The sequence below is a fragment of the Vanacampus margaritifer genome, chromosome 18, assembly GCF_051991255.1.
Source record: "Vanacampus margaritifer isolate UIUO_Vmar chromosome 18, RoL_Vmar_1.0, whole genome shotgun sequence".
NCBI classification, from domain to species: domain Eukaryota; kingdom Metazoa; phylum Chordata; class Actinopteri; order Syngnathiformes; family Syngnathidae; genus Vanacampus; species Vanacampus margaritifer.
Window position 1 is genome coordinate 5,384,159 of NC_135449.1, and position 13,481 is coordinate 5,397,639.

Consider the following 13,481-nt stretch of genomic DNA (forward strand, 5'->3'; position numbering starts at 1 on the left):
AAGGCTGCATCTTTTGATGCAGTTATTTTATAATAATTCATAAAACTGAGTTAAAATTAATTAATTAATTACTGTACTGTAAAAAAACGAGTGTGATATTGATTTGTGTTGAGGTCATTTTTCTGCCACTAGATGGCATAATTGCATTTGTAAGACATTGGTGACAACTCATATTAAAGCTATCTAATCTTTAACATGAAGTAACTTGTGAAATTCTGCACATTTTTAAAATTGTACAACTTGATGCCAGTCTCCACAAATATATGTATTATTATTTAATTATTATTTATTACTGCTAAATTTGGATATGGACGTATCTGCTGCGTTGCGACTGGAATTCCCCCAGTACATGCTTTCCAAGTAAGGGGCGGTCATTAATCGTGCGTTAATAAAATTAGTGGCATTAAAGGAACTTTAAGTGAAATCAAAATTAATGCAATAATTTTGACACCCCTAAAATAAATTATCGCATATAGTAAAACCGAGCAACGGTTACGTTGCTCAGAAAAAAAATCTTTAATGAGTGGAAATAGCTTTTCACCCTGAACTTTAAAAAAAAAAACTTGAACAAAATCCAATAAAATATAAAAAAAAAAAGTTTTGTTCCAGGTTGTATAAACGCATTTTCAAAAGTGGATCAGTTAGAGGTCAGTTGAACAACCAACATCAGTTTCTTTGCCAGTAAATAATTAGCCTAATGGCTACGGTTAGCGAACATGTCGGCCGCCGGTGGTCCCGCGATTACTACCTGACTGGCCAGAAAATGGGAGGGGGGGGGGGGTATACCCTCCAAAACAGACAGAGGCGGCCCTCTAATCAGCTGTCAGCCCCGGCGTAAGCAAGGGCAGCTGGGAAATATTTTCCGGGAGAGACACGGGAGCGTATTGAGGGTGTGGGGGCCGAATCATCAACCCCCATCTTTCCCCCCCCCCACGTAACCCTCAGACTTCCTCCTTCCTCGCCCCCACCTTCCTCCGCCGCGCTCACTGTCAGGCCAAACACATGATGAATTGCCCTGTCAACGCAATTCATTCAGGGACCAATTAATTCGGCAGAAATGAACTAGAGCCATCAGTCGCGGGAAAAACTAGCGGCAAAGCGCCTCTCGTCGGAGAAAGAAAGCGATACGGGCGCGTGTGCACGGGGCGAAGGCGGCGATGAGAGCCGGGGCGCCGGGGGAGTGCGGTGGAAGTTCGTCTGACAGGAATTGGTCATTTAATGCTTTAGCGCACTGGAGACAGCCCCCCGTCATAGAGGAAGCCATGACAGGACTCCCCTGGTACTTTATTTATTAATTATCCAGAGCGGCGAGGGGGCATTTAACTGTCTCACTCCGGGCCTGTCAACTCGACTTCTTGTCATTGAGTCGCCGCAAACGGGTCCTCCAGGAAGCGAGCCGAGTCAAAGCGGGAGAGGATGTAATTATGCGAGGCCAGGACAAATATTTTTGTTTGCAATCAGTTGTCACGCCGACGCCTCCCAAAACAACTCCAGCGGCTTTTTGCACTGGGTTTATTACACAAACTTTCACAGGTCTTGTTTTGGAAACTATTTTTATGCACATGCTGTTATGAGGGGAAGTCAACATTAAACATTTCTTGACAATAATATGTTATATGTGACCTCACAAGTCTAAACATGACATTCTGATTAATATTACATTTGTGGAATATGAGTTATGCGGCAAAATCCAGCCATTTTTATCTATCTCAGGGGGCGGCCATTTTGCTACTGTCGACTGAAGATGACATCACAGTTGTTCAGGGCTCAGGCAACGGCCAATCACGGCACACCTGTTTACTGAAGCTGAGCTGTGATTGGTGGTTGACCTGAGCAACTGTGATGTCATTTTTACTCGACAGCAAGTGGCAAAATGGCCGCCTTCGGGATTTTGCTGCTTAACTCATATTTCCCTAACACAATAATACACACTCACACGCACGCGCATACTCACCCACATACAAAATTAAAAAAATATTTTTTTAAAAAAAGAGAGCAATGATGATGACATGTCAAATCGGTAAAATTACCGAATGAACAATACTGAGCTCTCCAGAAAAAAAATAAAAAAATAAAAAAGAATACCGTATTTAGACTAGTGAGGCGGCATAGAACATATTAATGGGTAATTTGGGTAGGTGTCCACTGACGATATTTTCCGTCTACTTGGTCCTTTTATCTTTTCTGCTGGAAACTGGATGAGCGTTCGGGGTTGACCTAATCAAGCCAATCAGCTTGATCTTTCCCCACCCCGCGTTATGCCGACCGGGTCGGTAAATATTTGATGGAAGCTTTTGTTTGGCGTCCCGAGCATCCCGACGTAACAGGAGGATGCCGGAGCAGCTGGGATGCAGCTTTCAGTGACGTCAGGTGTCCCCTTTACCATGACCGATAAAATGGTCGACTCAAACTCAATCTCGCTAGTCACAATATTAGGTACACCTGCATTGAATCCAAAATGAAGAAATCTGAAAATAATAATTTTTCCTTATATATATATTTATACTATATTCATTGTGCAGGGGTACCTAATGAACTGGCCGTTCCTCCGAAGACGTCTCCAGCTATAAGACGGCACACATAATTAATTAAACGCGACTAATTAGGAACATGAGAGCAGGTGCCAGGCTACGGGTTGACAGCGCAGACAACAGGAGGAAAAAAATTGGAGGAGGAGGAGGAGTGTAACGTGACGAGGAGGAGGGACAAAGCAACTTTCAAGTGTTTTGTCACATGAACCCTCTGAGGAATTGACGTGACAGAGAAACAGTAGACCAGGACATCATGGAAGAAAGGGGGGGGTCTATCTGGGGGGGGGGGGGGTGTCCTTTTGTTTGAAACTTGAGTTTCCCCAATTTGACACTGATGCCAACAAGGGAATTTCCTCCTCATTATATGTGTGAGTGTGTGTAGGGGGGTGGGGTGGGGGGGAGGGGGGTCACCTCGTGACCGTGTGCACTCTAGGTCACCATGTGATGCTTTTTTGTTTATGTTTTGTATTGCCGCGACTCAAGCTCAAACTAAAGTGTCCTCGGTCAGAGTACATGGCACGCATTTTCTCTCACTAATTTATTTAATCATTTGCCATTTTGTATTTGGTGTAGGCCAAATTCCTTAAGTAAATCTAAATTTCAGTTTTTTTTTCCCCCTTTCAAAATCTGTTAATGCTCATAGTGAACTACCCGATATTGACAGTGACGCGTCTCGCAAAACTTTTTTTTATGTCATTGTTTTATTGTGCTGAAGCTCAACAAGTCTGAAAATAACAGGACTGAGTTTTTAGCGTAGCATTAGCAAATGAGAGACAGATAGCATTTATGCTAGTAGCGTGTTGACACGAAGCGCATCAACAGTGATTCTATTTTAAACATAAACAAATAAGAAACAAATACTTGAGATAATGGAACTGTGATGAGATTTAACTCCCCTTCACACCACAAAAAAAAAAAGTAAATTTTTTAGTAAAACTTTCTTTTGGCTTTTCCATGGCCTGCAGTAGATCTGAATGACTTCCTGCGGCCCATGTGTCTGGTGGAAAAGAGATGGGCGAGTATCGATAACAGGTATCAGTATTAGGCCGTATCGGGCCGATACCAGATCTTATTTCAAGGTATCGGCCGCCCTCTTGTGGCTGTCTTCTATCAGGAACTAGAAATCAGACAGAATCTGACTTTTGGATTCAAGTTTGTGAAAACGCATTTAAAATGACAAAACACACAAATTTACAACTTATCCAATATAAAATTATTCACAGAACACACGTTACTCAATATATGATGAAGAAAATGGGACTCTCAGACTCCGACATTTGTCTCCAATGTTTACAAAACACTACAGACACTTATGTTCATGCTTTATGGTTATGTACTCCGGTTATGTATTTCTGGACTAAAGTCTTAGAAAAACTTTCCGCTATTTTGGACTGTAGGATACCTTTATCTCCAAACTTGTGTTTGCTAGGTGACCTAACAACAACTGACTTACCACATAAACAATTTCAATCTACACTTGTAGCCCTTACTATCGCTAAAAAAACAATTCTTGTTAACTGGAAAAATAAACAAACTCTGAATATCGACCAATGGTCTAACCTCCTCATAAATCACATTTTAATGGAAAAAATATCTGCCTCAAATAAAAACCAAATATCAAAATTTATAGAAACATGGTCTACGTATATAGAATTTTTTAACCTAATTCTGGTTACTTAATTCTGCCTGTTAGCGAGAGCCACCACATCGTGATAACTTACATTGATGTTTCTGCATTTGGCAATTTATTATTATATTATATTATTAGTATGGGATTTTTTTAAATAGGTTTTAGGTGAACTAATGAATACACACACGCACATACACATACTCACCCACATACAAAAAATTATATATATATATATATATATATATATATAATAAAAAATAAAAAAGGAGAACAATGATGACATGTCAAATCGAATGAACAATACTGAGCTCTCCATTAAAAAAAATAAAAAAATAACTTGAAATCAGGAATTAGAAGACTAGAAAATTACGATTCATTTCATGCGGTTTTAAGGAAAATGTTATATTGGGATATATAGGTCATTCTTTAAAATTATCTCAGTCTGGAAAAAAAAAGTGGTATTGAACATCCCAACAACAAAATTTGGTTGAGATATATGCACATGTATTGCTGCCACACCAGCTGAAACAAAGTTCAAAGTTCAAAATGTCACATTATAGCATGAATTCGTTATCAAATTTAAGCCTAGTTATCTTCTATCTAAACCTTCTGGTTCTGGATTATTATTTTTTTAAACTCATGTATATTCAGCAAAACCCTTCATGTACGTCCAGAAGGGTTCCAAAACATCTCTAAGCAACAGAGTAGAGTTTTAAGATGTAAAAAAACATGGCCCTCTTTTTCCCTTCGTTCTCGGCATCCAACATTTGACAAATTCCAGCTCAGAAGGGGGCTTGGGCCTATTTCATCACAATTTGCAGGCTAACCACTTACAAATGTGGCATGTGATGATAATAACGAGGCTTGATGTCACTTAGCCTTTCAGGAGGGTGCGAGTAGAATAGCAAAGCGGGATGTCGGGAGCCCCGCGGGTCCTCCGAGAGGTGACAGGCAGACCTCGCTTGCGGCGAGAGAGCCAGCCGCCTCCGCTAACGGCATTAGAAATTACTGTAGATCCTATTTGTGTCAGTGGAGCCAAGTGAGGGGAAAATTCAACATCAGCCTATTTATTCATTTACTTACTGCGTCGTGGAACAAATGCGGGGCATTTTCAGGGACCAGCAGGAATGTTTGATTTTGGGAGTGGATATCAGGATAGGAAGGAAAAGTCTTTGCGTGAATTTGGGTTTGATTTCTTTTAAGTCGCACTTGTTCCCTAAAAAGAAGATCATGTTACACATTTCTTCTTTTCTTAGCATATCTTGATCTACGTTGATCAACTGTTTGAAAAACGACATTTAAAATTAAAAAAAAAGAGCAAAGCAGCCAATTGCAACACTGCCCCCGCAGTTTTCTGATGGTACTGCAACAATTGGACTGGGTCCATAAACATAAAGCAAACAAACTTATGCTAGCGCAGTAGTAGTAACAAATACAAAAAGTATTGATATGGAAGTAAAGGCCACAAATATAAAACTTTATTTAAAAAAACAACAACATTTTTGTTGAAAACTTTTACACCACAAGACTGTGGTGATGAGCTCACCTACCCGAACCCTCAAAATAAGGATGTCAAGTTTGCATAATCAATAACAAGTGACAGGAAATGGATTTTGGAAGGGTGGGGGTCATTTCCAGCTAACAACGCCACGAGTAATTTAAAGGAACTAAGTGACTCGCTTTGTTCTCCCGCACGACTGTTAATTCGGCTAAATAAAAAAAAAAAGGGAAGGGAAAGAAAAAAAAACGCTAATACCGAAGAAGAGATGGAGCCCGGGTTTAATTATCAGGGGATGACTCTGACTGTGCATCATCATTAGTTTGACTAAATAGCGGCGGTCACTGACTCAAGTGGTGGTAAATGGCACAATTAGTGGGCCGAGCGGGGAGAGGTACATTCAATTTGAAAGCCTTCTTTCCTAATCCATCTCCGGTGATCACGAGAACTGCTGAGCGCCGCGTTCCTACGCTCGCCGACATTAATCAGCTTCATTCCCGAGTAAAATGTCAACATTGCAATCAAGAACGAGCACGCGCCAGCAAAAAGCACCCCAAAACCTCAACTTTTGTCTTCCGCTGGCAACTTTTTTCCAAAATCTACAAATCGACGACGTAAAACCTTGCGGAGACACCAAGTCGTTCTTCCGTGTTTTCACATCTCCTGGCGCCACCCCCCCCCCCCCACCTTCCTACCCCCTGGTGCCCCCTGCGCTTAATCCCTCACCGCACTCGCTCAGTAACCCCAGCAGGTGCGGTGCGAATCCATAAACACAGCTGGCGCGACTCAGAGCCAGAACGCTCGGATTTAGCCTCACCTCGCAACCTCTTTTTTTAACGGGTCTTAATTCCCACACACAATTGCGCCTTTGGGTTGATGATGTTCCGCAAATGTCCTGTAGATGGAGGTAGTGCACATTGGAATCTTAGAAATGCTTACAAAGAAGAATGCAGAATTGCACTTGTGTGTGATCTGATCTTTACTTCTTCTGTGAGTGCACCAATCTTGTGGTAATGCTAATCGCGATTGCTAATCATTTAGCATAGGTTGAAACCCTTGTTTACTCATGGAATAATGTTGAAGCATCGTCTGCAAGTGACTTTTAAGACACTATTACATGTGTAACGTAGATAGAACGATGCATGTGTGAACTAAATGGTGTAAGTGTAATCGCTAGTACGCTGATGCTAATCGTGATTTCTAACCGTTAGCATAGGCTAATTTTGTTGGTGTTTAATAATGCATATGTATAATAGATAATAACTTATGAGTACTTATATGCACTCATAATTGATTTTAAAAGGATTGGATAGTGACAGCACTAACTACTAGGGCTGGGTTTAAAAAAATAATCGATATTGAATCGATTTTCCTTCTTGAGCGTGATATTGATTCCTAAAACCATAAATCAATGATTTTAATATCTCTTTTTACCCCAATAAATTAACAATAAAATAGAAATTTAAATTTATTTTAAATTCCTCTTCTTAATTTATATTTACAATTATTGCATTAGAATTATGTACTGCCTACGCAAAATTTTATTTGGAATTTAATGTTTGTAGAGTTTTTTTTTTAATCATGTCCTTGATATTTAAGAAGAATTGATGTTCCATAATTAATCAACATCGAATTGAACTGAAGTGAATCAAATTGAATCGGAAATAATCGAAATCGAGTCGAACTGAACTCTTGTGATCGATTGTGGAAATTAAAATCGATACCCAGCCCTACTAACTACTACGACCAAACAAGAGGTGCAACTATATAATATGACCTTAACAGGCTTACCTTTTTCCAAAAGATTTTCTTTAGGTTAGCAGCTCGTCCACTGACTCGGGTGGAGCAGTTGCAATTCCGCGTTATCCGCGCCTTTGCATCGCGCCTCGTTAAAGCGCCGCGGCCCCGCGCCTGTCCGCCGCCGTTAGTCTTGATTGGCCGGGAAATTCACTGCCTCCTGTCCGTAATGAGAGTGGACAGAGGTTAGAACAGCTCAATAAAAGAGATAACCAGTCTTTGATCCAAACAGCCATGCAGAACATTCCCGCCCAATAGCCGATCCGAAAATGTCCTGTCAGGAATTTTGGATTTTAAATGACACCTGATTAACCTGACGCAGGAAGACTTTGGCTGACTCGGGCAGAAAGGAAACGTGAAGTGGAGTTTTAACTGATAAAGCTTTGCGGAAAGAAAAGGATAAATGCGAACGGTACCGTATACATTTTTAATTAAAACGCAAGCCCTGTGTGTTGAGGGACGTTTTTTTTTTTTTTTTTTTAACTGTATGCACCTGTCATTCACTTCCACATGACGCCGTACGGAAATGCGAGAACAGACTTTGCTGATCAAGATCAGTGAACAGATTCATGTCTGCAGATGTCTGCTTGGATGTCAAGAGGAAAACCGCTGCTAGGAAACGAGCGAGGCGTTTCAACCAAAAGCAACATGTGCGTCTGAATGACAACGCCATAACCGCTAATTCATCTTCATGTAACATCAGTGACAACTGCACTTCCTGTAATTGGTTACATTAAACAATTCTGTTCTCAAGTTGAATTTTTTTATTTTTATTTTTTCATGCTGTAACGTGTAGTTTACTGCGGTCACAAAACATGCTAACAAATGCTAATCTTCACTTGGTCAGTTATAACAGAAAATGTGTGAATTTTTGACAGTTTAAATTGCTTAATTTTACCACTCTCCCCCCCCCTTTTTTTTTTTTTCTTCTGGAGAGCTCAGTATTGTTCATTCGGTAATTTTACCGATTTGACATGTCATCTTCATTGCTCTCTTTTTTTTTTTTTGTATGTGGGTGAACACTTCCAGCCAGAGTCGTGAGGCCGTCAGGAGACCCGAGGAAGGACCAAAGAAAAGAAAGGAAAGTGACTCCCCCCCTTTTTTTGTGTATATTGTGTCACCCACACTCAAAATTTGAGGTGGCCCATAATACTGGTCTGTTTATATTCTGCTGCGTGAAAAAGGAGTTGGGGGTGTTCTTAGTTTAGCTATAGCGGACGTTAGCAATGATTATTGAATTATTTAATAATCCAATCACAAGTCAGTGGTTTTAACAAAATCACAGAGAATACTCATAATAGACCTAAAAGCTTTACTTAATAAAAGTATGACACAGTGACAGCAATCAATGAAACAAAACTGCCGGTATGGCTTGTAGAGGGGAGATGGTTTCGCCATCCCTGGTTAATGATGTTCCTTTGTGTTAATCTATTGTCCGCTCTTTACCAATTTGGAGGGCGTATCCTCACCCAGCACTGTCTATTACGTCAAGGAGAGGCTACCTTTAGCCCCCCCCCCCCCAATCTTGTGGCACTCGAGTTCAATGTTAAAGAATGAAGCCAAGCAATTAAGCAATTAAGACGTTCCAATAGTGGAGCCAAAAGAAGTGGGAAGAAGGATGGAACTCATTTGGGCGCAATGTTCTATTATGTCACTTTTTATTCCCGCACTCTTGTCTTGAGAGATGGAAACAAATGTGTGATTAAAATGTCGCTTTAAGAGGGAGGATGGTCTTTTTTTCTTTCTTTTTTTTTTGCCTGGAGAGCTCAGTATTGTTCATTCGGTAATTTTACCGATTTGACATGTCATCATCATTGCTCTCTCTTTTTTTTTTTAAATTATTATTTTTTTTTTATTTTTTTTTATTATTATTATTTTTTTTTTTTTTTTGTATGTATGTGGGTGAGTATGTGTATGTGCGTGTGTGCGTGCGAGTGTGTGTGTATTCATTAGTTCACCTAAACCGAACACCTCCAGCCAGAGTCTCTGAGGCCGCCCGGAGACCCGAGGAAGGACCAAAGGAAGGGGGTGGGGGGTGGTTCTTGAATGGAAGGGTCTTTCAGTGTTTTACTCCAAGTGAGCTTCAGCCCCGCCCTCTTTCTTTGGTGTCCGACCAATCAGCTCCTTGTCTGCCCAGATGTCTTTTGCATGTGTCAATTTTGGGTCCGTTTTGACATGATTAGTCATTTAGTGCAATTTGTGATTCATTGCTATGGTGAATTTTTAAAGTCCTTTGGTTTTACAATGGGTGGGGGTTATCGTTCGTCAGCCCCGCCGCTATTTGTGATGATCAAAGAGCTACACATTATGGGATGTGCTTATTAAATGACTCCTTCAGATGCTGTTTTTACAAAGTAAAAGACGATTGGGGGCGTGTTTGTGCCCAAAACGAAGGCATGATTAACACTTTGTAGCGACCGCGATTTACACAACCCAACGCGCACACAATTGGAGAAAGATTACAGTCGCGCTTAAATATTCCCGATAAGTTCAATTACACCCCCTGCAGAATTTATTTAGTCGAGCAAGCTAATGTTAATCAGCATTGTATTGGGGTTAATCTAGCCGGTTATTACCAATTTGCTCGGCGCAACGGATGCGACCGTGACGAAAGAAAAAAGGCGTAAAAAAGGGCTAGCAATCATTTCCCCAATCACGAGCGCGATGGCTTATAGACACTAAATGTTTGAGAGCAAACCATTTTCTCTCCAGCTGGCCTCTTTATAGATCATGAAAATATACTACTTAAATCAAAGGGAGACACACAACGGCAGCCCTGCTGTTCAATAATGACTTTTGTATTGGAGATCATCTACCGAGGCCGTCAATCATGACCGAGCATCTACCACTCTGGCGGGAAACAGAAAACACTGACATATAAACTACCGCCTCCTCCGTATTTTTCCCTAATACATACAAACTGCAGTGTCATACCAGCCTGATATTTTACACTAAAGGGAGTCAATACGGCAAATTGTTCCAAATTCACTGCCAGGCATTTTCGCAGTTGAAAACTCCCTGCTTGAGCTCCAAACGTACAATTGACCCCGTACCACCTCGCCGGGAACGGCACGATATTAGAACCTGAGGCAACGTGTTGTCATCCAAATGAGATTATTTTCCGCCACCCGGCATTTGTCCCATCAGTCAAGAGGCCATAAAGCTGGAAAGGAGCATCGGCGGTGGGGGGGAAGGGGGGGGGGGTCGAGATCCACACATGTGGTCGGGAAGCCTTGGCCGGCGCCCAAATGTCTGCCCCTGCCTTCTGTGCAGGCGCAGGCACGGGAAGCGGGAGGTTGACAATATTGAGGTACAAATTTCCTCTAATCGGAGCGTGATGGTTCGACAGGCTCCGGAGGGAAGGCGAGCTGCTGCTGCGCGGTGCCAGCGCGCGGCAAGATGGATGCAATGTCGGCAGGTGGGACGGTGGCGGGGGGGCGAGGTTTTTTACGGGGGTACGGCTGAGGTTTCGAGGGATTCGGGCCCCTTTGGTGGGCTGCTCATGTGTGCTCTCAGCAGGCCGGCGATCTGCCCTGGAGAAACGAGCTCGGCGGATAAGGGCTGGCACGCACATGGCGGTGCAACTTTAAAGGCTCTTATTGGACGGAGATTAATTGCCAAGTATGCCAACTTTTCAGATTGACTTTAAAACTTTGCGTCACAGAGTGTTAGTGGTGTACATTTAACGTCTAAACCCGTGCGTTCCAGTTTCCAATGCTGAAGATTTAACCCATTAAGGCCGGGAGTGCATTACCGCTTTCTACCATTAGAGCCGGGGGCGCTCTAGCGCTCTTCTACCTTTAAAGCCGGGAGAGCGAATACATTGTTTTGTCCTGGCTGATGCAGATGTGATGAAATAAATGACGCGATTGACGATGGGCGCGGCAGGACTTCAAAAAGTGACATGTTGGAAGAAATGTTTATAAACAATGGGCATGTTGAAAATGTTGACGGCTTTGTAAGGGAATTAATTACCAATCTATCCCCCGAGTTTATTACAACTGTGCTCCGGTGTTGAAGGTAAATATACCCGCAGATGTGACACAGTTGTTTGTTAATTAAATTTTTTTTTTTTTAGGTTTTAGGTGAACTAATGCACGCACATACACATATTCACCCACATACAAAAAAAAATAATAATAAAAAATATACATACTGTATATATACAGTATATATATAGAAAAAGATAATAATAATAAAAAAAGGAGAGCAATGATGATGCCGTGTCAAATCGGTAAAATTACCGAATGAACAATACTGAGCTCTCCAGGAAAAATAAATAAATAAATAAATAAAAAATAATAATAATTTAAAAAAAAAATTAAAATTTAAAAGACAGTTTATAGCCTAAAAGTAAGCTTAGGTGTAAGCTCTGTAATGGTTTTGAAATTATGCTTCTATCTGCTTCAGGAGCTGAGATATCAATTATTTAGTAGGCATTGACAATATTGTTAAATTTCCAGGAAAACTTTTTACAGGCATGTTTTGTCAGGCGCTTTCAGCCTTAATGGGTTGAAACCGATGGGCCAAACTTTGAACCGCATCGTTGTTTACGGTTGCCTTCACTGGCTGGCTATACGGTAAAACCGCGTGTATAATGCTAGGTGTGTCATGCTACGCTAACAAGCTAGCTAGAAACTGACCTGTACTACATTTACATTTCAAGTGTAAAATCAGTTCAATAACCGCTTATGGTGTATTCGCTGTTAAAAGTAGTGAACAGAAGGTGTGATGAAAAGTTTTTTTTTTTTTTTTTTTTTTTAAATGATGTTCATGAGAGCAATTACTTTCACTTAATGCCCATTTTTCGCGGGGGATTACGGTCATGAGCGTAAAAGACCCTCGGTCTCATCCGCCCGAGAGATGTACCCTGATGCGGCGGCCTTGCGGCTAAACCAATTTAAACATTCATCACATACTTGCTGTCTCGCGATGATCCTTTCATTACGCCGCCCCAAATTTGAGCGTAAGCCGGGAATCACAGGTTACGAGGTGATGCTTGGAGAACTCCAACTCAAAGCCGTCGATTTAAAGTTTTAAGAAAGTAGAAGAAAAAAAAATTTTTTTTAGGGGTGTGAAAAGTTGTAACAAAAGTGCTGGAGGCTCAAGTTGTGCTAATGTTAGCTACGAGCAGTAAGCGCACAAAACGAGTGGATTTTTTTTATCTGGCTGGAAATATAACAACAATGCAGGTTATTTAAGTGAAACCGATTAAAAATGAAGAACATGCAAGTGACTCCAATCCGACAGATTCCAAAAATAGTTAGCATTGTTACCACACCGTTAGACAAAAAGTCTTGTTACCAAGAAACATTATATGCTCATCTTTTCTTTTTCTTTTTTTCTTTTTAAACCGTGGTAAGGCTGGAGCCCATTCTAGGAAATGTTCCAGCTCCAAATCCGAGCTAAGCGTCCTGAGTACACCCGGGGCCATTTTCCGTGCACTTTGAAACGGGGCAGAACAACACCAAAGTTGACGTGTTAACACGGAAAAGAAGCGAGCGGAGAGGACTTGTACGGTCTCAAATGAGCAGTCGGGGGCATTTGCAAGCACTGGGGGGGGGGGGATGACAAGCACCCCCCCAAGAGGAAGATGAGGAGGAGGAGGAGGGGCTGCAATATCCATAGCAACAGTCAAGTCCCCAGCTGTCATGTTTGGGCTGAGATGGGTGGCGCGAGCCCGGGGACCACTTAACCTCGACTGCACTTCAACTCAGGAAGTGAAGATGCTCACTTAAAATGCAAACTTTACACCCCCATCATCCACGGAGGGGGGGGGGAGAAAAAACACTTTTTTGGAATTAACATGAGGAGCTATGCAAAGAGGTCTCGCCTCAGAAATAATTAACCATCAATGCTGTGGCATGTCATTGAAAAAAAAAAAAAAAAAAGTAGCGATGATAACATCAAGCTAAGCATATAAACGAAATGAATCCCCAGTTTATCACCGCGTGTCCTTGAGAATGTTTGCTTGTTGACATTTATTGTTGCCAGGCTCTATTTTACAACATTAATTAATTCAAGA

The 13,481-nt window shown here is 41.4% G+C and overlaps 1 protein-coding gene across 23 annotated transcripts in view; it reads right to left on the reverse strand.

Annotated features, from left to right (window-relative positions):
• fbxl15 (F-box and leucine-rich repeat protein 15) overlaps window positions 1-13,481 on the reverse strand; it is a 158,969-nt gene that overhangs the window by 127,213 nt on the left and 18,275 nt on the right. For 22 of the 23 annotated variants that reach the window (XM_077550693.1, XM_077550674.1, XM_077550676.1 and 19 more), the window contains one exon: window positions 7,451-7,616. In XM_077550693.1, coding sequence (XP_077406819.1) covers window positions 7,584-7,616 — 33 coding nt within the window. In that variant the 3' untranslated portion in view covers window positions 7,451-7,583. Of the gene's footprint in view, window positions 1-7,450; window positions 7,617-13,481 lie in introns of those variants that run through there. The other variant, XM_077550690.1, reaches the window with a different exon arrangement.